At 35.4% G+C, this 26,504-nt stretch overlaps 2 protein-coding genes across 2 annotated transcripts in view; one reads left to right on the top strand and one right to left on the bottom strand.

Moving 5' to 3' along the window:
- Positions 1-1,265: 1,265 nt before the first annotated feature.
- The window catches only part of LOC109042988 (discoidin domain-containing receptor 2), a 217,899-nt gene continuing 192,660 nt past the window's right edge, over positions 1,266-26,504 (bottom strand). The window contains exons 16-18 of the mRNA XM_019059994.2: positions 12,032-12,173; positions 10,987-11,136; positions 1,266-7,520 (exon numbers count right to left, since the gene is read on the bottom strand). Of these exons, the coding sequence (XP_018915539.2) occupies positions 7,368-7,520; positions 10,987-11,136; positions 12,032-12,173 (445 nt within the window). The 3' untranslated portion in view covers positions 1,266-7,367. The remainder of the gene's footprint in view (positions 7,521-10,986; positions 11,137-12,031; positions 12,174-26,504) is intronic.
- Positions 23,689-26,195, top strand: LOC109042989 (uncharacterized). Its single transcript, XM_019059996.2, has 3 exons — positions 23,689-23,846; positions 24,238-24,441; positions 25,598-26,195. The coding sequence occupies exons 1-3, from the start codon at positions 23,778-23,780 to the stop codon at positions 25,997-25,999; spliced, it is 675 nt and encodes a 224-aa protein (XP_018915541.2). The 5' UTR covers positions 23,689-23,777; the 3' UTR covers positions 26,000-26,195.

The following is a 26,504-nucleotide window of genomic DNA, read 5'->3' as shown; positions in this document are numbered from 1 at the left end:
GCAGGTTAGGTTATTTTCATATTATTTTCTCCAATGAATTGTTCAATTTAGAAACCAAGGATATCCTCGTACTCAATTTTCCTAGTAGTATCATTTTAAAGATGAAAATCACAAGATTTCAGACCTTCGCAAATTCTCTGTTAAATGCATAAAAATTCAGTTTTCTGCCCTGATTTTCTCAAAATTGGCACGTATAAAGCTCAATTTTTAATATTATGCTTAAAAGGTCATGAGGAACATCATATATAATTTAACCAGCGCCGAATCCCTTGGCTTTCCATGCAGGGTCCTTTCAGGAGTGGTAGTGATAAATCTTCGCTCCTCTGACGTAAGAGCGCGTCTCGATATCCACGTGAGCCCTGTTCTACGTACAACTCTATGCGTTTCAAGCAGTGGCGTGGCGTGAATTGCGATTTATCGATTGTTATGCCATTTAAACCTATGGTAAAGAATCGATTATTAAGGTGTTCGCTGCAAACACCCCGTTTATCGATCCTTTTCCATAGGTTTCAACGGCGTGACAATCGATATATCGCAATTCACGCCACGCCACTGGTTTCAAGACTCATGTGGAAATAGAGATACGCTCTTACGCCAGAGGAGCGACGAAATGAGCACCGGCGTAATGAGTGTTCATTGACAGTATAACGTCATTTTACCGCAACGGTATTCGACGGTGAAACTACCAAACCACGTATCTCGTTTGCGGTGTTTAAAAATCTACGCTCACATTTTATTTTTTTGAAGTAGACCAAATCAATATCATTCCTTGAAATTTTCACGGAATTTTTCTCCGCACAAAGAGGAAAAATCACAGAAATTTTCAAGACTGGATGTTAAGTAGTTTTTCATTTAAAAAATAAAGTATGACAGGAAGTCTGCGACGTCGCAAACCGAGATACGTGGTTTAGTAGTTTTACCGTCGTATTGTAGGTGTTCGATTGCAATTTTTCTCTAACGGTGAAATACAAACCTGAGCAGAAATATTTGACCACCAGATAAACATTTGTGTCCGAGTCCAAGTTTTGATTTAAAAAAACATTGTATGGTTTTACTAATAAGTAGATAACTTCAAAAGAAGCAAGCGCAGCTTATCGTATCGAAGCGCTGTAAGTGCTTTTGATTTGAAAATTTCTTTTGTTTTAATTGTGCGCTCCTAAAAAAAAAATTAGACAAAGAAAATAAATAAATAAAACTAGATTGAGAGCTGGAAAATAAATAACCATGCCCAGAAAAGGAAGACGTTGAACAAAAATAGCCATCAATAACGTTTCAAGTAAGTCAAAGATTTATTCATTCATCACAAAAATACAAAATTAATAAATATTCATTGGGGTCGGTTTTTTTCCTCGTTTTTTCGTTTTTTTTCTATCTATCAGATTTTATTGTATGAATTTCACTCTTATTTATCCTTGCAGATGACATTCTGTATAATGTACAGTCTGGCAAGAAAGTCAATACGTTTTGTGGAGGATACAAAAATTGGACTAACTCGAAAATTGCCTGTTGCTTTATAAATTAATTAATTGAAAAATCAACCAATAAAAGTGAAGATAATAATTGAAAGATTTAGAGTACGAACATGTTCCGCAAGTAGCAAAATATTTTTTTACATAATTCACAACGAAACTTTGCCTGAAAATCTGACATTCAATTTAAACATCAATCCAATGGGCCTCTGAGCAATGTAGAGTTCACTTAAAATTAGGTAACGCACTTTTAGAGCGCGAAGATTTCAGGACGGTCCGTCAACGATTTTTTGTCCGCGCACCTGTGTTGCCCAGTAGTTTATGTCCACGCGTATAAAATAAGCAGTAGTGATTTGGTCTAAGCGTTATATTTTAGTCCGTCTGTAAAATTATATCGACAATTGAGAGGAAAGAAGGTGTTATGGTAACTCATTTTTTGAATGAAATGTTACTTCCTACCTCTTATTCATCTTTTCAAATTTTCACTGGTGAATATTTGGTTTTAATTCTATCCTTTTCTTTTTTTAAAATGAAAATATTACTTCATGTTAAAAAAATTAACATTTTTTCAAACGTGGCAAATATTTGTAAAACCTTTGCCAAGCGATGGGATCGATATTAATCTGAATGAACTGCAGTTGTGTTGAAAGAAACTGTACAAAATTGAATGAAAGAGGGGAAAAAGCCAAGAAGCACGCGATCTTTAGTTTTAGCCCATTTGTACATCGATCTTTTAGAGTCAGATACGTCCAATTTTGAGCGTTTGGTTGCGCGTTTACCACGCTGCAGCACAGTAAAAGCACAAAATGTAAAACAAAAAATTAAAAAGCCTCGGTAATCATTGAATTTGACACGGAATCACCTTAATATTTACAAAACACACATTATATTTTCCTTTTATACTTATTTTTTTCATCAATTTAAATGAGAATAATCCATGCAGAATGTGCAAACATTTCAAAATCATGAGTTGAAAAACGCTGACTCCGCGGGTTTAAATATTAGAGCCTAACACAGAGCGGAGCGGCGAGCTGCCAGCACGAATAACGCGCACTGGCGCCTACAAAACTAACTGGGATACTTCACGCATTGCGCAATGCGTGAAGTATCCCAGTTAGGTTTGTAGGCGCCAATGCGCGTTTCGCGATGGCCGGCTGCCCGCGCTGCGCCGTAGCGTGCCACGGCACCTCAAGCAATTATTTCCCAACAGAGATGTTGAACAGTATCATATGCAATTGCAGGCGCTCCATCATATTAAGAATGACGGACATTCCTTTAAGAGTATGGAGTTTTCCTCGCCGAATAAATCAAGATGCTGCGGTACAAAAAGAGAGCGGCAGCCCAAAAACTCACTAAGTCCCAGCATCCGTATTTAATAACGTTTAGCTTAATTTTTGAATTTTATTAGGGAAGAAACGGACTCGACTTAGGTAGAAACATTCTTGAGTGTGCCGTCAAGACGATTTTATTTTGAATCAAGGATCAGATAGCTGAATGAGAGCGGGCTTCTGCTTGATGCAAGTGACAGGGTTGCCAGCGACCGGGAAAACCGGGAAAAGTCAGGGATGAAAAATCAACCGGGAAAAGTCAGGGAATTTCGATGTTGGTCAGGGATTTTTCTGATTTTTCGTGGAATTAGGCGAGGGCGGTCTCGGGCTCGCGTTGCGGGATCAACCGGATCAATTTCACTTTAACAGACTGCGTCAGATCCATACTTAAAAGTCAGGGAAAAATATTAGAAAGTCAGGGAAAAGTTAGGGAAAAGTCAGGGAATGGAAAAAAATAATTCGGCTGGCAACCCCGAAGTGACTTAACTTGTTATAAGTATAAGCATATTTTCTTCTTTAACAAGCATTATTTTTTTTACTGATTCATAATGAAATCTTCTCGGCGGTAAAGTTGAAATATTGGTTATTGAATACAGGTATTAGAATTTAGTAAGTTTCTCAACTACCGCTCTCTGTTTGTCGCCGTCACTAGATTTTACTTAGGAGGGAACTTCGTGCTTCTGAAAGATGCCATCAATCATGATACGTTGGGGTGCCTTCAGTCTCGATGATACTGTGCAACACCTCCGTGGCGAAATAGTAGCCCGAAGCATTGCGGCACGCCGGCGCCGTCGCGACCTTATCGTACACAGGAAAAACCAAGAGCCTTTACCTGAGGCAAATCAAAATGTTTATCCGGTTCAGGTATAACATGGTGGGATTTTCTTGAAAGATAATTAAGTCCTGTGCACCAAAGAGGTGTGGAGAGTTTTAGTGAATTTTCCCTCATGAAACTGACGCTCCCCCATTTTTACCAAAAATCTCAATTTTATATTTTTCTCCGTTGGACCAAACAAACAAGCAAACCCCCTTCTTCCAAGACATTATACATTTTCATCCAAAAATGTCGTGAGCAATTGTCGTTTGTATTTACATGTGGACCAATTAACATTGTGTCTCAACTGGTTAGTGGACCGAAACTCCCCTGCCGATAAACCCGTGGACGTAAACTACTCGAAAAAACAAGTGCGCGGGCGAAAAATCGTCGAAAAAATGTTTTATTACCAGCGCGACAGAAAATCAGCTATCGTCAGCTCAGCATTCGAAGTAGCTACAAGCATTAAGATGGCGGGTCCTCTGTTACACTGTAAAATTGGAAAATTTAATAAACATATTTGGCGTAGAGTCTATGTTTTAAAGCCATTTGCAACATGTTTTTTATTCGAAGTCTCCCCAGGAAAACAAATTACAGAACGAGAAGTCTGGAATTAACATTAACCTCTAAACAAGGTATAACTGTTTTAATCAACATAGGTGAAATGGCAAATTGCAAATAACCTTATTTGTATAAACTAATTACTATTCGATCTTCGTGAAACATATTTGATATTATCACGATCAGACCTCCCATTGTGTAAATCGTTTTCTACACTTATAAGTTTGAAGGAAAAATAAAACATGGGCATTTTTTTTTCTTGCTAAGACTTTGTCTAGTCGCCCATTTTACTTGTTGATTTGATTTCCTCACGCCACATCACATGTACAGAATGAAATACAAATTCAATTTATTGTCCTCGGTTTGAGTACAAAGATAGATAGGTAGCATGCACATTAAACTTGCTTAAGATTGCATGGGTTGAACTGTGTGTCGACATCAAAAGTTCAGCAGGAGATGTCCCGAAGTGGCTCACTAAAGCTGATTCGATCAAAGGGTAGAAATGGGTCAATTGTGCTGGTCACAGAATCTTGTTTTAATTATTGATTCTTGTAGATTAGCGAAAAATAATAAGATCTGTCCAAACCGCAACTTTCTACGTTCAATATTAACGGAGATATTGCCCTTTGAATAGTCAGGTTTTTGCCGTCATCCATCGCGGCAGTGACATCTTTGGTTCCTTCCTCTTGCTTCTTCTGTTCGACCAGTGATGCAGAGGGTCCAACGCGAAACCTCAACGACGTTAAACGCAATTAAACCCAAGAAACAGACGGATTCACACTTTACAGATCTTCTTATCAGGAGATTAGGCGCTCAGTCAGTTCACCTCAGTTTGTATACGTTTAACGTCGCTGAAATTTCGCGTTGCACCCACTGCTGCATCACTAATCGAACAAAAGAGGAAGAAACCACCCTGGTAAAAATTGGCGATAAGAGCTGCGTTCCAAAATACCGTAGGAATTCTTATAGCCGGCTAAAGAAGGCTGCAGAAAATCATATAGCTGGCTGTAGGATGCGGAGAAAATCATACGGCCGGGCTATACGAAGTGATAAAAAATTACCTATGCAGCCGAGCTATAGTTCCTATCGCCGGGCTTTACACTTTATCGCCTGGCTGTTGCTTTTTCGCCATCGATTATAAAAGGCTACGAGAAATTGTGTAGAAATTCGTGTGCTTTGGAAATCATTAAGTTTGATACGGAACCACCCTAGTATTTACAAAACACACATTATATTTTCCTTTAATACATATTTTTTTTCATCAATTAAAATTAGAATAATCAATACAGGATGTGCAAACATTTCAAAATCATGAGTTGAATAACGCTGACTCCGTCAGCTTAAATATTAGAGCCCAACACAAAGCGGAGCGGCGACGCACTGGCGCCTACAAACCTAACAGGGATACTTCACGCATCGCGCAACGCGTGAAGTATCCCTGTTAGGTTTGCAGGCGCCAATGCGTGTTTCGCGCTGGCTGCCCGCCTGCCACGGCGCTTGAAGCAACTATTTCACACTCGAGGTATTGCACGGTATCATACGAAACTGAAGGCGCTCTAATATATTAGTAATGGCAGGCATCCATCAAAAGTACGGAGCTTTCCTCGCAAAATAAATCAAGATACCACGGCCCAAAAAGAGAGCAGTATTCCAAAAATTCACCAAGTCCTAGCATCCGTAATTAGCAACGTTTAGCATACACTTTATCGCCTGGCTGTTGCTTAATCGCCATCGGCTATAAAAGGCTATAACAAATTGTGTAGCCGGCTATAGAAGCTATTGGAAATCTTACAGCCTTCTGTAGGTCTATGGTATTTTGGAACACAGATTCTACTGCCAATTTTTACCAGGGCAAGGATGTCACTGTCGCGGTGGATGACATAAAAAACCCAACTTTTCAAAGGGCGCTATCTCGGTTAATATTGAACGTAGAAAATTGCGGTTGAGGCAGATCCTATTGTTTTCAGCTAATCTACAAGAATCAAACATCAAAACACGATTCTGTGACCAGCGCAACTGACCCATTGACAGCAAAAATTAAAATTTTCAAAGTTCTTCTCGAAAAACTGATCAAGTTTTTTATGTAAAAAATTAGTGTTATTTACAACGTCAGAAGAGAATATTTGTTCAACTGAAAAGAAAATAAATTAAAGTAATTACAAGATGTACTTTACAATCATAATAATTGATTCCTAGCTTAAAAACTAAATAACATCACAGAAAGCAATAATACAGACCACTTGACTCAAACTCCTAGTGTCCATCTTTATGCAACAAATCGCAACCAGAGTATACTTAAGTATTGATTATGTATTTTATGCACCATGTCGAACATTTTTTTGCTCAAATTCCTTGTCATTAACAATCGATTGGTGATTCAAGTCCATACTACGATTCAGCCATAGTAATGGCGTTAAGACTGGGATTCCGCCATTAATAAAACCTTCATTTATCTCAATGAAGCACAAAATTGACTTCATTGTTTTAAATGAAAAAAATGTACCGTGCCTTCACTTATTTTTTTTTTACTCAATTTATTTTTCATCTAGTGGAAGTATTAATCAGTATAAATTCCAATGAATTAAGCCACTAGTATGGTAATTATTTCACCAGTTTCATAGAAGTAAAATTAGGAAAAAGATGAAATGATTCCATTGGCGTTGCGGTGACGGAATTCAAAACAAATACAGTTAGTGAATACATTTTGTCCAGGCTGACATCATTATTACTTGGCGCTCATTATGGACGCACCATCCAGCACAGTCATATATGTTTATAACGTTTTTGAAGGAAAAATAGCACTAGAGGTTTTTTAGCGGAAAAAATATTATACCTACCGGAAATACCCTGAGCGTTAATAAAACGTATAACGCGTCAAAGTTTGTATCAAAACAAGACAAAAAAATCAAATTTAACAATAAATCTTCATGTCTCCTTCAATATTCTTTTTTAATATTTAGACAGAACCGAATTTACAATCTCTCGCTGCACGTATCTGAATTGATTTTATTTTTGACAAATATCTGAGCATTTAATTAACCGTTGCTGTTTTGATGTTGCGACATGGAATCTCAATGAAAGAAAGTGATGATTGCAGGAGCCATTTCAGTGGCTTACATACAATGGCAAGAAGATGTCCATGATCCTCTACCCAAGAGTGGTAACACAATGTGTATATTTATAAGTAAATGCACTTTAAGTCATTTCAGGTTTATATCCCAAGTTTTTGCGTTGGAGAAACAGGTGAATCTCCCGGAAAGTCGGTCGGTCGGTATCCTTACACTGCCAGCATTCACGCATCAAATCGTATATCTCCTTTGGACAGTTGATAGGCATTGGAAGAAGGACCTGTAATCGTAAATATACAATTTTTGAGTTACCTATCGTCAGGAAATTAAGCATTGCTTCAGTTACTCAAAAGACAAAAAAACCCCCTTTAAGTTAAAGAATTTGTTATTTTAAAGTTAATTATTTTAATTGCACTACGTGGTCAGCTCCTCTTTTCAAATTACCGCTCAGAGATATCTTTGCTGGTTTGTCTGAATTCAGCAATGTATGGGCACGTAATAGAATACAAATAATAAGCTCGGTTCACATTTCAGAAGGGAAAAAGCAAAACATAATATAATTTTCACTAATATTTTTATCGGACTTTATTGTGCTATGCTTTCGCCATTGCACCTAGGAAATCATAAACGTGTCATTAATGAAGCTTGTAATTCACCGGGGAAAAAACACATTGGATCTAGAGTCCAGACTCTTGAAAACATTGACAAGAAAAAGGACTCTTGATTCAATCGGATTTTTGCTTGAATCAAAACGAAATCCGCTTGAATTAAGAGGCTTGGTTCTTGATTTAAGCTAGATTCTGATTGAATCAAGAGTACTTTTTCTTGTCGATGTTTTTGAGAGTCTCGACTCTAGATCCAATGTGTTTTTCTCCAGTGCACAATAAGCAACGATATAAGAGAAACAATTTTAAGCATTTAAACAATTTTTCGCATTTTGTACGATTAATACTAAACGAAGTTCATCATTATGTCTGGATGCAACTATTCGGGCTCGATGGATGTCCGTGTTGCATACGCACTGAGGTGAAGGCGTTTTGATTTCAGAAACTAACCACCTCAACAGCCAGCGGTGCGCGGCGCTCAGTGGGGCGAGTCAAAGAGAGGAGCGAGACAAAATGTGAAAACTTTAGAAGCCCATTTCGATGTTATTACGGAACGTCGAGGTTTCAGAAGTGGCTTCGTTGATTTTCTTGTGAAGTTTCCTTCAAGAGGCACCCCATACAATTTATAATAGGAAGACATTAACGTCAAAATTTGCAGTTGTAGTCAAAAATTTTATGTCCAACCTCTCTAAAAGGCTCGTTTCTTAGTGCGACGGGCTGTACTCGAGGATCTAAAATGATAGAGTGTTTTCAATTCTTCATTTATACTTCGAAGGCATCTTATAGACATGAAGAGTTGCTCTAAAAAACATGCTCAGCACATCGCGATATCAAAACTGAAGCACATGAGACACGTCTCTATACGCAACTATTCGTGCATCTTTACAGCGTAAAACGAAGGGTTAAAAGCGCTCTGCTACTTGGATCCTCGCGGTAAAGCCCGCCATTCTGCCGTACTAAGAAAGAACGCCGTATGAACCTTCAGACGCTGCCAAGTTTCCTTCGACAAAACAAGAATTTCCTGGTTAACCTATGAATCTTTTTCTTCCAAGTTTGCAGATACTTTTCTTCACAATTTCACCTAAAGATCCTGAAAATTTTAAGGCAGAATATTCATAACTTTCCTCGAAAATAAACATTTTATCGAAGGAGATTTGGCAACTCTCAAATGTTCATAGGGCGTTTTGCCTCAGCGCACGGCAGCATTGACGCCGCGGGTGAAGCGGTGAGTGTCAGGACAGTCAAAACGCCTTCAATTTTGAGGTACGCAACACGGACATCCGTGGAGCCCGAATAGTTGTACCGAGGACTTAAAATGAAATGTGTACTGTGTTCATCGCATTCGAGACTAACTAAGGGCGCTAAGCTTGTTTCACTTAACCCGTGGTCGCCTTTGTGCTGATGAAGTAAATTGTTACTGATGCCTATCGCGACACTGTCAAATTTCCGAAAAATGATTTGATTGTTTAAATATTACAACGTTGCCGTTTAAAAATATGGGCTAAGCCTTCTACTCTCCCTCTTCAAAGAATGACGATTGCGGCAAAATCGTTTTCTGGTCATTTCAGGTAAAATTCGAGCTCGCATCTCAACACAATTGTATTCTCTTGCTTGGAGATTTTGAAGAAATCTGGATGAAGAAAAAAGTCCGGCCAGAGATATAAATCAACCTACAATGAATTCAGAGCCCAGTGCGACAAGACCCGAAGCTTGAAAAAAAAATGTCTTACGTTCATAATTGTCTCAGGGTCATCAAATCAGAGCGACCAAGGACCGAGTTCTTAAAAAAACGAATAAATTATGAAGTATTTGAAAGAAGCTGGCCCAACGTTCTCGCACAAAATCCTAGGTAAGGCGTTGACAAAAATCTGGTAAATTTCTCCTCTCACTTTTGCTTTTGTTAGGTATTGGTGTTTTCAAAAAACCCTCACAAATATTTTCACTAAAATTTTGAACAGCCAAGATAGAATAATCCCTCGCTGGGAAAGAGTATCGGTTGAAAGTGTGGCCCCCTCATTGAAGCCACAAATAGATTTCACGAGACCTCAAAACATTGGACTGCATTTTGCAATTTGGACCTATAAACTCTGGCTCATCTGAAAAAACACTTACGTGCATAGAGAAACTAATGGCACATACGTTGTTTTTAAACGGGGCTGGAATTTATAGGTCCAAATTGCAGAATGCAGTCCAAATATCGGTAGGCGATTCTAGAAATGCTCACGACTTTGCCATGACGGATCCAGCAAATCGGCAACATTGTCTTCTCTCCATTTAAACTTATGGAAATGTATCGATTCTTGGAGGGGCCAGGTGCTCCGACACGAATCGATTACTTAGCATAGCTTTAAATGGAGGAAATCCGGTGTTGCCAATTTGCTGGATTTGCTTCTGCGACTTCGACGGAATGAGGATGCTGGAGGTGAATAACCGCGCAAGGCAACGAAGAGAAAACTAGACCGCAGCGTTCATACGTGAATGGAACCTTTGAATTTTGTTTTAAAAAACTGAGGAATTTTAAATGTGATCAAATTTGGCAAATTCTAAGAAGCATCGCTACATTCTCAAAAATTTCGTGAGGATTGACCTAATAGACATCCAGATCTCACCGGTACAGAACATGTAGTTTATTTTTTAAAAATATATATTTGCTGCCACGCATTTACCAGGGATACAAACACACTAACCTCCGATGAGCCCAGTGTTACGACCAAAATTTTGAAATTGTTTGCATCCATTAAGGTAAGAATGTAAATTTTTGTATTTGTACTCACTCTTCATATTTCCTGTAATGACATGAAAAGCCCAAGATGCTGAATGTCTACAATAAAAATAACTAAACTGACCACTAGAAATTAAAAAAGGTACTCATGGCATGCTCTTCTCTCTTTCCAAAACTTGATTTGAAAATCTAAAGTTTAATCCGTCCTCTCGTTTACAAACTTCAAACTTTAAACTTTAACTTAAACTTTACACTTTTCTGAGCGAGAAAGGGATGTACCTGTGCCTTTACCTATGCTCCGTCGTTGTCCAAAATTGAACAAATGACCGATAAAATCCAAATAAAAAGAGGAAAAGTAATTAAGAACAGATAAATAAGTGAGGCATTTGCGAGATTTCTCTCAGTATTAGAGGACTTACTAGTTGCTTTGATCTTTGGTAAAAATGTGTGACATTGTCGATCACTTGTTGATCACTCAGCTCCTCAAAAGGCTGCTCTCGTGCAAAGGTCAGAACTTCCCATAAGGTTACAGCGAATGACCAGACGTCACTCTTGGTGGTAAATTTCCCCTGCAATCAAACAGTTGTTATTCATAGATCAGATAGAGAATATTTGATCAATACCAGTGGATCCATCATACAGTAAAGGAAGGTCCATCTCAATCACCATCAAGCCAGTATCTTTTCAAGGGTGTCTGTACCTCTTACAATTTCTAAGGATAAATAGACATCTTAAAATCAAAAGGAACTCTATTCATTCTAACATGAGCGCTGAGATCCATAAGAATACATGCATGACAGGGGTAAAGTCTCCATGGATACAGTTTATGAGATGAAAATTTAAGGAGTTTCAGTCACCACACAAGGTTAAAATTGGTAACAAATTTAAAAACTTAAAACCACTCACTCGCATAAATCGTAAAATAATTAAAATTTCGGACGCGTTTTGGAGGTGCCTGAGGTCTGACCTCCGTCCTCAGCGCGACTGGTCAATTAGCAGATTTAAATTCTGATATAGTTTCTTCCGATGTAAATGCGTCCAAATATGCCCACTTACGTTCTGTAGGCCCTCTTATTAAAAAAAGATTGGAACTGTATATTTTTTCTTCAGCGATTGTCCTTAATGATTGAGACCGTATCCTGTAAAGTTCCTCACTAATTGGATCGCGTTTAATAGAAAGGAACCAAGCCAATTAATTGGGCAATTTAATTTTTTCTGCGTGAACATTTGTGCGGATTCCTTTGAAAGTTTGATGGGATTTACTTCGTACTGTGGAGAAAATTTACTGAAACTTGCACGGAAATCTGCACAACCTTTTTCATGTAAAACATTTTAATGCCCCATTAAATTTGGCAATAGCTGATATGGCTTGGTTCTTTTCTGTTTAACGCGGTCCATTGAGACCGTTCACACAGGAAATGACTGAAGTTGGGATAGAATGAAGGAAATATGAATTTTGCTTACAAGAAGTATGCTCTCCCAGGCCATCCACCGGATTGGTAATGCAGTTTTACCGTCTAAATCACAGTAATCTGCGGAGTACAGGTTCCTCGCCATGCCGAAATTCGATACTTTCACCGTATAGTTAGGACCCAGGAGACAGTTTCTAACATCAAAAAAAGATAGTTTTAATCGATTTGTGTCATCTACATACATGGAAAACAGGAGAAACTTAAAGAGATTTTTCCAGAGTTAAGAATTAACTGCTGGTGGAGGGACCGCATTTTTCTGCAAAAAAAAAAATATTCAATATTTTTTTTTTTTGGAGGGGAGGGGGAGGGGCACAGGCTTTTCGCCTCCAGCCATGCAATCGAGGAGGGAGAGCTTTAGGCTGGGAGGCCCTCTGGTCACTTCTCAGTTTCGTTTATAGAGGGTGATGCTTCAAGTTTGTTCTGCCATTTACCTTAAATAATTTTTACCGAACGTTTTTTCAGGCTGCTACCTTTTTCAGATTTTCTGGAACCACATTGCAAAATGTTTGCACCGTTTTTCTTACAAGAGAGAGTACGATTTTGAAAGGAAGAGCATGGGAAGCGGTAGAGAACTGTATTTTTTCAAAATGTTTGTTGTATCGTCATTTTTTCTTGTGTCTCTTTACAAACACCGCAGTGACCAGAAGCGAAACTTAGAATGATCACCTTACAATGATCGAACCACTCATTCAAAAACGATTCATTCAATTTATTGGAAGAAAAAGAAAAAAGAATACTATGAAAAAAAACTGTTTTTAGGATCGGCCGCGAATTTCCTCTTTGAGTCAATCGTAAGATTGATATTGTCGCATTCATTCTCTTTCCACACTATTTTTTTGCACTTCTTCCCTTGAATTCGGATGGTTTTCCAATTGAACTATACTCGATTTTCTGAAAGAGATTTTCAAGAAAAGTTATGTGATAAAAAGAAAAAAAAAGAAAGAAAGAAAAAAAGGAAAACCCTCACGTAGTAACCTGTGCAATTTCAATACGCATGTGGTGATTTTAAAGATACTTAAACGCAGGTATAGAAAAGTAGGCTTCCAATGCGGAGCAGTTTGTATGTATTGCATGCTGTATCCACACTCGTTTGAAGGCGCTTGGCACTGCGGAATATCCCGTGTAGTTCGGATGTGTGTCGGCGACGTTCGTGGCGTGCTAAATTTATCGCTTTCTAGTATTTAATAGTAACTGTATGATACATTTTCAACATACACCAAAAGCATTTACAAAAGATATAAACTATTGGCTCCGGTCAGTTTTTTTTTCTCTCCACCCCGTTTTTTTCTCTGCACTTATTCCCTTGAATTCGGATGGTTTTCGAATTGAACGGTGCAAAGAAGAACACAATAAAAATTATCCGATTTCAAAATATAACAAGTTGGTTTTTGCAATCGCTAGCGATAGCAATATTCGTCATGGGAACTTTTGCTTCTGGGATATGAAAATTTTAAGGTACAGTTCGTTTGTAGTACCTTCAGAATTGAAGGGGCTATGTAATTTTGTGTCGACATCTCTTTTTTAACATTTTTAATTTTTTTTCTTTGCATACAAGAAAGCTGTTATTTACCAATTATTTATTTTCGTTGGATTATGTATGGTTTTTGGAAGTTAACGCATTTAACTTTCAGTTTCGTTTTTTCGGCGTAAAGTATGATATTTTTACTCTACGCATATGCCCGAATACGCATCATAACGATGGTGAAACTACCAAACCACGTATCTCGTTTGCGGTGTTTAAAAATCTACGCTCGCATTTTATTTTTTTGAAGTAGACCAAATCAATATCATTCCTTGAAATTTTCACAGAATTTTCTCCGCGCGAAGAGAAAAAATCACAGAAATTTTCAAGACTGGCCGTTAAGTAGCTTTTCATTTAAAAAATAAAGTATGACAGAAAGTCTGCGACGTCGCAAACCGAGATACGTGGTTTGGTAGTTTCACCGTCGATAAGTGACCTATGTGCTTCCTAAGTTGCCATTTTTTTCATTCAAATAGATGTAACCGAAATGTTAGAAGTGTACTACCTATACTACTTTCATGTCATTGCTTTATTTATTTATTTATTTATTTACTTTTTGCGTAGGTATAAATTGTTATTTTTTGCTGAATTTTGGAGAAAATATTGCTTTAAGAACGTGGAATGTAAATTAATTTTATTGAAAAAAGAAAATACCATCATTAATTTGGGCGAACAGAGAAAATATACATCAATATTTGGGTCAACATCTCCCTGATTATATAAAGGATGAATATATTGGTATTTCTGTATCAAAAAACTTAGCTTTTGTCTTCAGAGATACGATGATTCTAGTCCCAGTCAATTTGTTTTATTGAAAAAACAAAAAAACAAAAAATAAATAAAAAAAAAAAAACAACTGAAATGTTAGACATACTATTTTCATGTCTTTCTATCAAATTAACTTTATTGAAAAAAGAAAATAACGTCATTAATTTGGGGGAACATGTGGCTGATTATATGAAGGAGGTATATTCCAGTATTTTTGTTTAACATATTAACTCACGAGAAAATGTTCGTACATTTATCATCTACTATTAATTATTTTTTAATGATTAGTCTAAAACATTCAATACAACCATTAAAAAATAGTTCCCTTCGTCGGGTATCGAACTCCCGATCGCCGGGTGCCCGCATCCAATCACAAATACGAGGCGGTTTAGTCAACTAGGCTATGACAGATCCACGTGAGCGGGGGGAAAATAGCATTTAAAAGACTCGGGCAATGGGGGGGACTTATCACAAGAGACCTTGACTGCTTTTGAAATATGAAGCTCATATGAAGCGCATTGCTGTAGGAGCCATGGTTCGCACTGTTTTAATGCGTCTCGAGGTTTATCCCAGCACGCATTCCGATCGCGGCAATTGAGCTAAGGCAATATTTGCGTATCCATGAATTAAATCAATCAATCGAGCTCTGATTTTGACTTCTTTATCCGTAACGAGTCCTCCAGAACAATTTTCCACCTTGTACGATGGTTATTATTTCTTTACTTCTATTTTTCAAATTTGAGGTGGGATAATGGCGGCTTCTCAAGAACACCGAGGTAGGCGATCTTTTGCACCAACGAACAGAAAACTGATGGCGAAAAATAACCAATCAGAACCTCCCAAAAAAAAGAATTTGCCTAAAAACGGAACTTCGTGGTTCTGCGCAGATTTACCAGTCAGACACGACATCTCAAGGTGGAAAAAAACTCGCTGAAAGCGAATTTTAGCAATCAACACAACTTGACGTAGAGACACGATTGGCTAAAAAATACAACGGTTTTTGATACATCGGAAAATCAACCAAAAATCGGAGACTGGGCGAAACGCTCAAGGTCGCAGAGGTATAGGGAATCCCATAGCGAAAGCAACGGAACGATTGTAATATCCGACTTATAACGATTGTATACTCCGTTCCCATGACAAAAATAAAAAAAATCCCTTCTTTGTAATCGGTGCAATATGAGCACTTCGGAGATTTTAAAGAGACTTAAACGCGGATGCAGAAAAGTAGGCAAGTACCGGAGCAATTTTAACGTATTGCATGCTGTATCCTCACACGTTTGAAGGCGCTTGGTACGGCGAAATATGACGTGTATTTCGGATGTGTGACCGGTGACGTTTGAGACATTGCGGATCCAGCAACTTGGCAACACCGGAATTCCTCCATTTAAACCTATGGAAAAGTATCGATTCTTGGAGGGGCCAGGTGCTCCGACAAGAATCGATTATTTAGCGTTGGTTTAAATGGAGGAAAGCCGTTATTGTCAACTTGCTGGATCCGCCCCTGGTTTGAGAATTGTCTATCCGTGGTGTACTGAATGACTTCCTCAATAAATAATTGCTGGAGGGACCCTCTATTCAGGCCCGCCACATCCCATCTCGGGCCCTGGTACCAATTTTCTGGCCTGGGCCCCTAGCCAAGGGGGGGGGGGGGTCCGGGGGGCCTCCCCCGGGAAATTTTTGAAATTTTAAATCTATTTGGACGCATTATAAAGCTCTTAAGAAAAAGTAAGAAAAATTGTATAGTGCCCTAGCGTGTTTTTGAAACTTTATTCACCTTTTGCGGAATTTTTAGGGTAACTTTTTCACTTTTCCCTACGAGACAAGGGTTACACATGAGTAGTATAGGCGGCCATTGAGGACACTCCACTCAACTCTCTAACTTTTCTCAAAATCAATGCTATTTTCAACAAGAATGAATCAAGAATTTTGTAAATCTGACAACACTCTATTTTTCTTTCTAAAATCAGCCTAATTTCACAAAAAATTAGAAAGACAACGAAACGAAAAGTTCAATAAAAATAAATTAAAAATTCTATCTAAACTATTCAATTTTTGTTAAATAAATAGCATTTCTAAAGTATAGGAGTCTACTCATCCCACCCATTCAACTTTCTCATTTTTCCTAGAAATCAATACCAATTCAGGCAATATCAATCAAAAAGTATTGCAGTTCTGAGTAGGTACATTCACAGCACTCTCTTTTTCATTAAAAAATCAGCACTAATTTCACCAAATAAATAATATCTTTTAAAAATTACGATAAACAATCCACATTCGGGACACTCACCCAACAGTCTATTTTTCCTAGATACTCTCACTCAAGATATTGAATTTTCGTTTCAACCATAGCTACAAAAATTTATTTTACGTAAATGGAGGTCTACAGAAATTCTTTTGTCATTGAAGATGAATTTGATTTTGAAAATATTATACCGTATTTCAAAAACCCATTTGAGCGGACAAGATCAAAATATGAAATTGTAATGGACCCACTTTCTGATAAAATTCAACATCTACCTGAATCTAAGAGAATGAAATATAAAAAACTTATGGTAATAATATTGTTGCTCATTTGAGTGTTTTGTCAAGAATTGTTGAAAGTGAAATTAAAAATCATGAGTAAAACAATACATAAATTGAATAAAAGCTTTTTGAGTAATAAAAGGTTCCCAAGCTCTCAGAGTTAACCACCCAATCTATATTTATTTTATTTACAGGAACTCTGAGTTGAGGAGTTAACTCTGAGAGTTTTTTATTTTTATTTACATATGAACATATTGACTTGCTTGTCCACTCGGTTTTCTTTTTATATACAGTAACCATATGGCACAGTACCATAATCTTGCAAGATTATCCTCTTGTCATACTCAAACTTGAACTTTTTGGTTTCTAATTTATTCACTAAATTTTTAGTTTTTGTCTCTCGGGTTATTGTATTATAAGTCAAGGCTACAGATCTTTGCTTGAGTTGAGATACACCCTCCTTTATTAGTTTTATCATTGTATTACCGTTCAATTTTTCTAAATTTTGATAATTCAACGTAAACCCTTTGATTTTTGTTACACTTTTACCAAAGTTAGTTTGATAATGGTAACTTTTAGGACCCATCGACGCCCATAACTTTATATATTCATCCTTCTTGAGCTCATCCGTCCATTCTCCAAGCATATCACCTGTCTTAACAGTATTTATACCATCATCAAAATAAACCACAGAATCTGTATCACACATAATGACATCCTCACCTAATTCATCCAATTTTTCATACAATCTTAGTCTAGCATTTGCTGTTGTGAATAAAGCTATATAAATATTAGTACTCGTATTATTCTCAACATAATAATCCTTAAACTTATAACTCATCTGTACTGTCTCTTCAGTTAGATAATTTACATTTATATCTGTTAATCTATCATCTAGTAATATCTCATAAAATCTTCTCACATCAGTCACATACTCTGTTTGACTCATGTTTTGTCTTTGTCCAAATTTTCCCCACTGACTATTTAGGCAAATTTTTGATACTGCTCTTTTACCAGGGTTTACTTCAATTTTCTTAGGATCCAAGTCAATGTCTAACTTCTGTTTTATATCCTGTATGTATTCTTCATTTGAATTATAGTTATGAGGACTGGATTCTAATTTTATTTTCATAAAGTCTTTGACGTATCCTTTAAATAATTTATTGCTCTTGTTTTTAAAATGCCACACCTCATAAATTTCGTAAATCTTATAACCTTTTTTGATTGCTTTATTAACTTCAATAGTTGACCATGTTCCTGTCATAGCTCTTTCATTTTCATTGTGGGTGCAATTTTTCATTTTCTTTTCAGCACATTTCAAACACAACGGGAATAATAATTTCTCATTTTTATCCATTTTAACCTTAACAGGTAACACAGGATGATATAAGTTCCTAGGTGGTGAAACTTTACACTTTATTATTCCGAACCATTTTTCATCATAATTTTTTGGATTGAAAATCTTTTCAGGGTGCCCAACAGGATAATAATCATAATACTGTACAGTTGAGTATAAACTACAAACATCTACATATCCAATTTTCTTTTTCTTTGTAGATTTTGCCAATAATTTAAAGGCGTTAGTTCTTCCACCAAAAAATCCATCCCGAGGATTCAGAGATCCGATTATTTCCGGCTTTTTACTATTTTTATACTCAGGTGATTTAGTCCAATTACATTCCCACATTTCAACTAAATTATACCCTGCTTTCTTTATTCGAGTGCTTCTCTCCTTTGTTTTTTCATACAGATCACCCATTTCTTCTCGATTTACATTATTTATTCTATCCTCCTTGTAACACTGTTGACATCCATGCCAGAAGCAACCATGATACTGATATACTGTATTGGTTTCTTCATCAAAACCGTCAACTTTTGCAGCACAGATAATTTGTTCGCCACCATTTAAAACGTGTTTTATGTTTGGGTTCCCAAGACTATTTAACCAACTTATGGACTGTTTTGAATATTTTTCTTCCATCGGTTCATCTACGACAGCTATTGTGTTATTATAGATATACTTTGATCTATAAATAGCCATACAGACACTAGCTATCGTTAAATATTGGAAAGGATCTATATTAGCTATTTCTAGAAATTCATCCCTAAATTTTAAACACCCCTTTCTTAAAATGTCTACATCTGAGTCACAATATTCTGGAATATTCTGGATCTATATTAGCTATTTCTAGAAATTCATCCCTAAATTTTAAACACCCCTTTCTTAAAATGTCTACATCTGAGTCACAATATTCTGGAAGTTCATATCAAAAATATAATTTTCTTGAACTTTTTGTAAATACCATTCTAAAAACTTCTTCCTTGCCTCAGGTTTCATTTGATTATAATTGTAATATTTTTTATCAGGGATAGGCCCGACATAATTCTCATTTTCTTTAGTATTAAACAAATGTGGGAAGTACCCCTTCTTCAATTCAGTCAATCCAAATGTTTTTGGAAAATCACTCAGAGGACCATTGACAAAATTACCACTATCAATGATTTTCAATCCTATGGAAGGTATTTCTAATAACATGAGTTTTGTTCCATTATAAATTGTATAAGGTTTAAGAGTATTTTCAACACAATACTTTAAAATAAACTGGGAATCATAAATTTTTGCGTAATGAGCTATACAAGTATAATTTCGATGCTCTTTTGATATTAACCATTTACAAAAATCATCATTTGTTTTGAATTCATGTTTATTACCATAAAAGTCATGAACAATTACTAAATTCGGAATATGAATTCCTGTTTCTTGTTGTGCCTCATAATCGAAGAACAGGTATTTTTCTGTATAAGTACATTGAGGTAATTTTTTCTCTTCTTCCTCTCCGAAAATTTCATTTGCAAAAGGAAACGGGTTCAATATATTTAACAATTCTTGTTTATTCATTTTTCCACAATCTTTTATTTCTTCCTTCTTACCTTTTGCTCTCAGTTCATTCAGATTATAGTCTTTCACAGGTTTTACAAGCTGATCAAGGTTACCTTTGCATAAACAAACTTCTCTCTTACATTTGCCCCCTTTTTGTCTCTTCCACTGCATATAACATTTATGATTTTTTATTTCTACTTCTTTAAAACAATTTCGACATTTTTCAATTCCACATTGATGGTTTTCTTCAGAGACCGAATATTTCAAAATATTTTCTTTGCTGGTTTTATTATCTCTAAAACAGATTTTATTACAGGCTAAGCATTTGAATACAGTGTCACAAACTTCCTGATGATTATCAAAACAGTCTTGATTAAAACAATACCTGTTACAATCCTTGCAGAATATTTTATTTTTTGTTGAGTCTAAATGCTCTTCTTGAAAACATAATCTACATCTTTTTTTCTCCGGTTTGCATGTATGTTTATCTTTATGATCATAAGGTTTATTACAACTATAACAATAGTAAGACGAACCTATAAAACCAGCCATTGATGATATTACATCAAAATGATTACCATGCTTATATAAATATACTTTTATTTCTTTTTCAGGCCCTCTATAAATAACAGAGTTCAAATTTTCTGCACAAACAACATTTATCTGAATGTTTATTAACTCTTCCAAATGTTTTATATCATCCAATGTAAAACCCTCCTCATTATACTCCCCGAGTTGATTACATAGTTGATTAGTTAGATCTGTTTGTAATTTTCTTCCTTTTCTGATGTAAGTCAGATGAAGTTTTGAGAACTCCCTCTTAAATATATTCGTTATAGGTGGATTTTCCATTGGATAGGTTAGAGCCACAATTACTGCTCTTGGGCAGCATAAATTGTCTTTATTTTTTATCTGGGTAATAGAGAGTTTGGTTTGTTTAGCTTGAGCTAAATTCAGGATTTTTTCTCCTTTTCCTCCTTGGGGCATAGCAACCACCTCTATATGAAAAAGGGAAGTTGTTAGATCGAGATCTTCATTTGAAGTCAAGATTCTTGAAACGGTATCCATTAGTATTTGTACTAAATCTTGAGTTACGTTACCTCTCTGAAAGCCTGTTGAGATAGGCATACGAAGCTCGTCATTCATTATAACAATATTTATTCGATCACCTGTTCTAAAGTTGGTACGTTTTTTAGCCATTTCGATCATTTCTTCAAGAGCTCTCGTTATTAAACTTGTTTGTTCATCAGCTGTTGGCTGTGTTATTAACACGCTATCTTTAATAGAAATGGTGTAATCGCATGAATAAGCTTGATACTTTTGAATAAACCGAGATCGAGATTCTGTGATTTCGATAAGTTGGGTATCATTCCTACTACTCGGGTTTTCTATTTCAGGTTCAAAGAATGAATCATCAAAGTTAAATGCAGCATTGATAATTCTGTCAACATTTTTTATTGCATCAACTAAATCAGATTTCTTCATTTTATAATATCCTTTTATCTTTCTCTCCTTTGCGATTTTTTTCAAATATTTTACAGTTTTTGTCATGGGATCTGGTTCAATATTCAAAACGCTTAATAATTGATCTTTCTTCATTCTATAATATCCTTTTATCTTTCTCTCCTTTGCAATTCTTTTCAAATCTTTTACGGTGTTCATAATTGTTTATGTAGACAGTTTCAATTTTATTATACTATTTATTAGACAAAAATTTTTATAAAGAAAATATTTTTTCCCTCATCCTCATTTTTTCATAAATATTTTTATGTACTCTTTAAAAATTGTAATAATATGATTGAACAGTTTAAAAATAAAAAGAGATAATACTTTTTGGTTCTGGAACGACTTGACAGGTGGGTCGCATATATAAGAGGATTCAATTCATTATTTGCAGGACAACCCGGCTCTTCTATTGAGCTGAAATTAATACAAAATTATTCTCTTTCAATAATTCAAGTCTTCTTTTATGATAATTTGACTTCAGATGAGCACTGTAACTTAAAAATTTAACTATCCTACCACATTCGCACTGCTTTTCGATGAACTTTTTACTATCTATATACTTTTTCATTATTTCATTTCTACATTCTTTGCACCAGTGCTGATTTTTGTTGAATTCGATCTCTTTTTTTATTTCTTTACACTTTGAACAACGACGAAAATCATATGCATCTACTAATTTTAAAATAGTTTTGAGTTTATTAGACAACTCCATTTTTATAGTTTTATTTATATAGAAAATTTTTTAATAAGAAATTCCATATTTACTGACGCAGCAAAAAGCCTTCATAAACATAGGTATAAAAACATGAGACTGTTTAATTCCGTTGGATAATAGTTGCATCGTTATTTACACTGGGGACATTTACAGTCGTTATTTTCTTAATATTATTAAATCTAGGTCCTTTTTTAGGGTCTGATTTCATTTTTTTCAATTCATCACGTGTTAATTCCTTAGTTCCCAGTTCTGAAAACACTGGTTTAAAATCATCATGAAATTTAATATCTTTCAAGGATTTTTTCATATACTTTGATAGTTTCTTATCTTTTGAATCTACAATAATAGTCGAGAAAACTTTATTTAGTTCTTCAACCCCAGAATTATCATTATGTTTTTCAGCTTGAGATTTTATGATTTTCTTATATTTCTCCTCCCTCTCGAGTAGAGTTTCTATCAACTCCTGATTTTTAAAATTAGCATATTTATAAATATCTGAAGTCATACTTGTCTGCTGTAGAGCTATAAAGAACTGTTTCATGATAGTTTTCATATTACTGTTGATATTTTTTAATCCATTTATGGCTTCAATTATTCTCTCTAAATTCGTTTCCTCATCCCGAATCAAGTCTTCCAATTCTTTATTTTTTGAAATTATCCTGTCCAGGCCTTCTAGTTCAATTTTAGAGGGCATGTATCTTTTTATTTGGCTTTCCATTTATTAGACTAAAATTTTATACTTTTATATTGTATTGTAAAGTAAGGTATTGTAAGGTGAGGTAAGGTAAGGAAATACTGTACTGAAATATGGTAATATTGTATGGTAGTATGGTACTGTATGGTAAAGTAATAATTTTTATATAAATAAATGACTCCTAACGAGTTGATTAAAATATTAAAGGAATACAACTTCAAGGAAAATAGTGTGAGAAGTTTTTCTTTAAAATATAAAATAACTGAAAAGACTATACTAAAATATTTAAAAGAACATAATATACCTTACAATAATAGGAACCTAACTCATGAAATGACTAGAAATAGCTTAGGTCAATACACGTTTAAATACGTTGTAAGTGATGTGAAGCCTTTGGTTTCTGAAGCAAATAAAGTTACTAATAAATCTGGTAAAAATCAGAGTCTGTCTAAGAATGTTATAAGTGATAAAAATGCGATTAATTTTGTACAGAAATCGGCAAACAATCCTGCAGATATTAGTAATGAAATGATATTAAATAAAAATAATCCTAGCAGAGTAAAAAATTTGACAGAGTTTAGTGAAAAATATGGAAAGTATTTTCGAGGATCGTCAGAGTAAATTTCTTGTTCTTATACTACACGATTGAATCGTGTTGTATTAATGTGCATTGTTTGATGATCGGGTTTGTTGACTCAAATATAAATTAAACGGTGTGTAATTATTCATTCAAAGTCGTTACTTGAGATTATTTGAACTCTTTGGTAACTGAAAGAATCGTTGTTATCAAGAAGCATAAGCTAAACACAGAAAAAAATATTGTCTCTGATTTCTGTCAGCCGGATGTCTCGAAAGCGTGACTGTATAGTCTTTCGCCGGAAATGTATGAATCGTTTAGATCGACAGCAACCATTGACGTCATATTATTCCTATAATTATTTGTAACTGCCTACTGACTCATGGAAGATAAAGCTGAAAATGTTTTATCATTGTCAGCGAGGAGTGCGGACTTCTGCTTGATAAGTATTATTCTTTCATCGAGTTACTTATCACGGTGAGATTAGAGTGAAAGAGTTTGGACCCAGTTATTTATCTTAACCAGTTGTGTGAGCGCTATTCATCAGTCATGCGGTTCTACTTCGTCCTTTCCGCGTTTATTACCCTTGCAGCGGCACTGTATCAGCCGGAGCACTATGTAAGTACAAATACAATAACTGATATTTTATTTACCTATTTTATGTATATGTAATTAACTATGACTTAGAGTAAACCCAATCAAAGTCAAAACAAGTTTTATCCTCCGTTCACATTTTTAGCTCCATAGCTTTGGTACAATTCGTTATTTCATGTTTCACATCTATTTTCAAAAATATCCATTCAGGATAAATATATGTTTTCCACTATTTTTGAAGAATTTTTTTTGGTTTGACAAAGAATCGTTTCCTTTTTTTGAATAATGTAGTTGCTTTCCTTCGTTGGGTGTTTTTTTTCATCATTCTAATATTATAACTGTTGATGGTAATAACTGGCGTTGTTTTTTTTTTGAACTGGTTATTAAAAATGTGTTTCAATTTTGTTTTTTGAAGGTGCACCAAGTGCCTAGAAATTTATTGGCACAGCCGGGCGATAGTACAGACCTGATTGATTTTTTGAAAGCACAACTCAACAAGAAAGATGAACAACTCAAGCAGGAACGAGAAGAAAATAAGAAGTACATCAAGATGAATGCCGAGCAAGACGTACGAATTCAGAACTTGACAACGGAAAATATATTATGTCAAAAAGATAAGGTAAGTCGTAACGTCCATATATTCCAGCCGGTTATAGTTTTGAAGAGAGACAAATGTAAGGGAAAAATTCATCTCTTTTATAGTTCAAAAATGGTTAGGTATGAGGTATTTATGAGGCGTGGGTCTAAGCCGGAAATACCTAATTGCTTTAATGGTATTGATTCCATTTTCGTATTTCTATTCAACAAAAATTTTAAAAAGTATGTTATTTATTCAGTTATTGTGTCTGTGGTACGTAAACTTTTGCGAGAATATTGTAGCTCAAAAGGTATACGTACAAGCTGCACAAGGAAAATAAAAAAAATAAGTAAACAAAAAAAAGCAAGCAAAGACGCTAGAAAGGGCCAATCACCACACTGCTCTTATTTGGGGCACTAAAGACTAAAATAAAATTACTTTAACTTGAAAAGTTAATGTTATATGTTAACTAAGACTTTCTTTAACAATAAATGCTACCTTAATCTATACCGGAGCTTTTCAAGACGAATCTTGATAATTTTACTTTACCAAGGTTACGTATGAACGTAACCCAACGATGCTGGTCGTGGTAACGATGTAACAGCGATACGTAAACGAGAGATTTATGATGTGCCAAACGTAATGTTATCGATACGACGTTGTAGTAACGTACCCACCAACGTTAAAAAACGTTACTGCAACGTATGATCAAGCGATGTTGCTATAACATTACGAGAAAGACGTTACCACAGCGTTACCAGACGATGCGACGAGAAAATGTAAAGAGATATGTGACGTTGTTGGTGATCAGTTTAAATTTTTTATGTTTTACATTTTTGACTTCTTAACGATTTTTGTATTTATTTCATCTTGTAACAAAAAATATAATCTGATTACGTATTTCGATTCAGCCATAAGTAACGTCTTTACAACGTCAGTGGACTCCCTTTGGAAGGTTTCCAATTCCATGAAAAGGAACTCAATGGGTTGTTAGTGAATGAGATTACCTGACTTCCAAATCATGAAAAGAGTAATTGTGGAAAAGACTCTAAGAATTCGTCCAGAGAGTACTCGGTCTTATTTTTTTCATTCACGTGCAGTGCACTCAAGTCTTTGATCATTGCTTCAAAACTATTTGGAAAAATAACGTCGGACTTACTTCATTAAAGTGCGCTTCATATCCTGTTTTTTCTTTCAGGCCCAACTGTATCAAGAAACGGAGGCGATCATACTAATGTTATCAATCAGAAGTAAAATCGAAGTAACTGAGGGTATTTTTGCTCAACATTTAAAAAAAGGAGCTAAATACAATACCATTAAAGAAAAGATCACGTTTCATGAACAACTCTGCCATACGATTCTACAGGGAAAAACTGACGGAGCGATAAGAATTCAGAAATTGGTAATACGATCAGGTATAAACAAAGATACATTTTGCGAGTACTGGGGAGGATTCTTCTCGTTGGGGTCTGAACCCGCTCACACTACAATGGTATTAGGTAAATACACTGTGAGAGACTTAAAATCCGCTTTAAAGAGGGCCAATTTTCAAGAAGACGCCAATTTTATAAAAGTGGCTGTTATAATCAAGAAAATTTAAGAAGGGTTTTAGCCACTTCTGTCAATAGTATTATTTTGATTCATTTTATGTTCGAAAGGTTATTTTTTTTAATGAATATTTACTAATTTGGAGCAGTTTTAAAATCAGTAAACATTGCAATATTAGTTTACTTTTGTAAACTTTTGTGTACTTTTGAGAAAGTGTAATGAAAAAATAAAAATACGTGTAAACATTAGTTTCTTTTTCTTTTTCGTTTTATCTCATTCAATACTTTATCACAATTATACCTTAAATACTGTTAAGACAGGTGATATGCTTGGAGAATGGACGGATGAGCTCAAGAAGGATGAATATATAAAGTTATGGGCGTCGACGGGTCCTAAAAGTTACCATTATCAAACTAACTTTGGTAAAAGTGTAACAAAAATCAAAGGGTTTACGTTGAATTATCAAAATTTAGAAAAATTGAACGGTAATACAATGATAAAACTAATAAAGGAGGGTGTATCTCAACTCAAGCAAAGATCTGTAGCCTTGACTTATA

This window comes from Bemisia tabaci, chromosome 6 (assembly GCF_918797505.1).
Source record: "Bemisia tabaci chromosome 6, PGI_BMITA_v3".
Taxonomy (NCBI): Eukaryota; Metazoa; Arthropoda; class Insecta; order Hemiptera; family Aleyrodidae; genus Bemisia; species Bemisia tabaci.
Note: the sequence above shows the minus strand (reverse complement) of the source record. Positions and strands in the feature narration are given on the sequence as shown.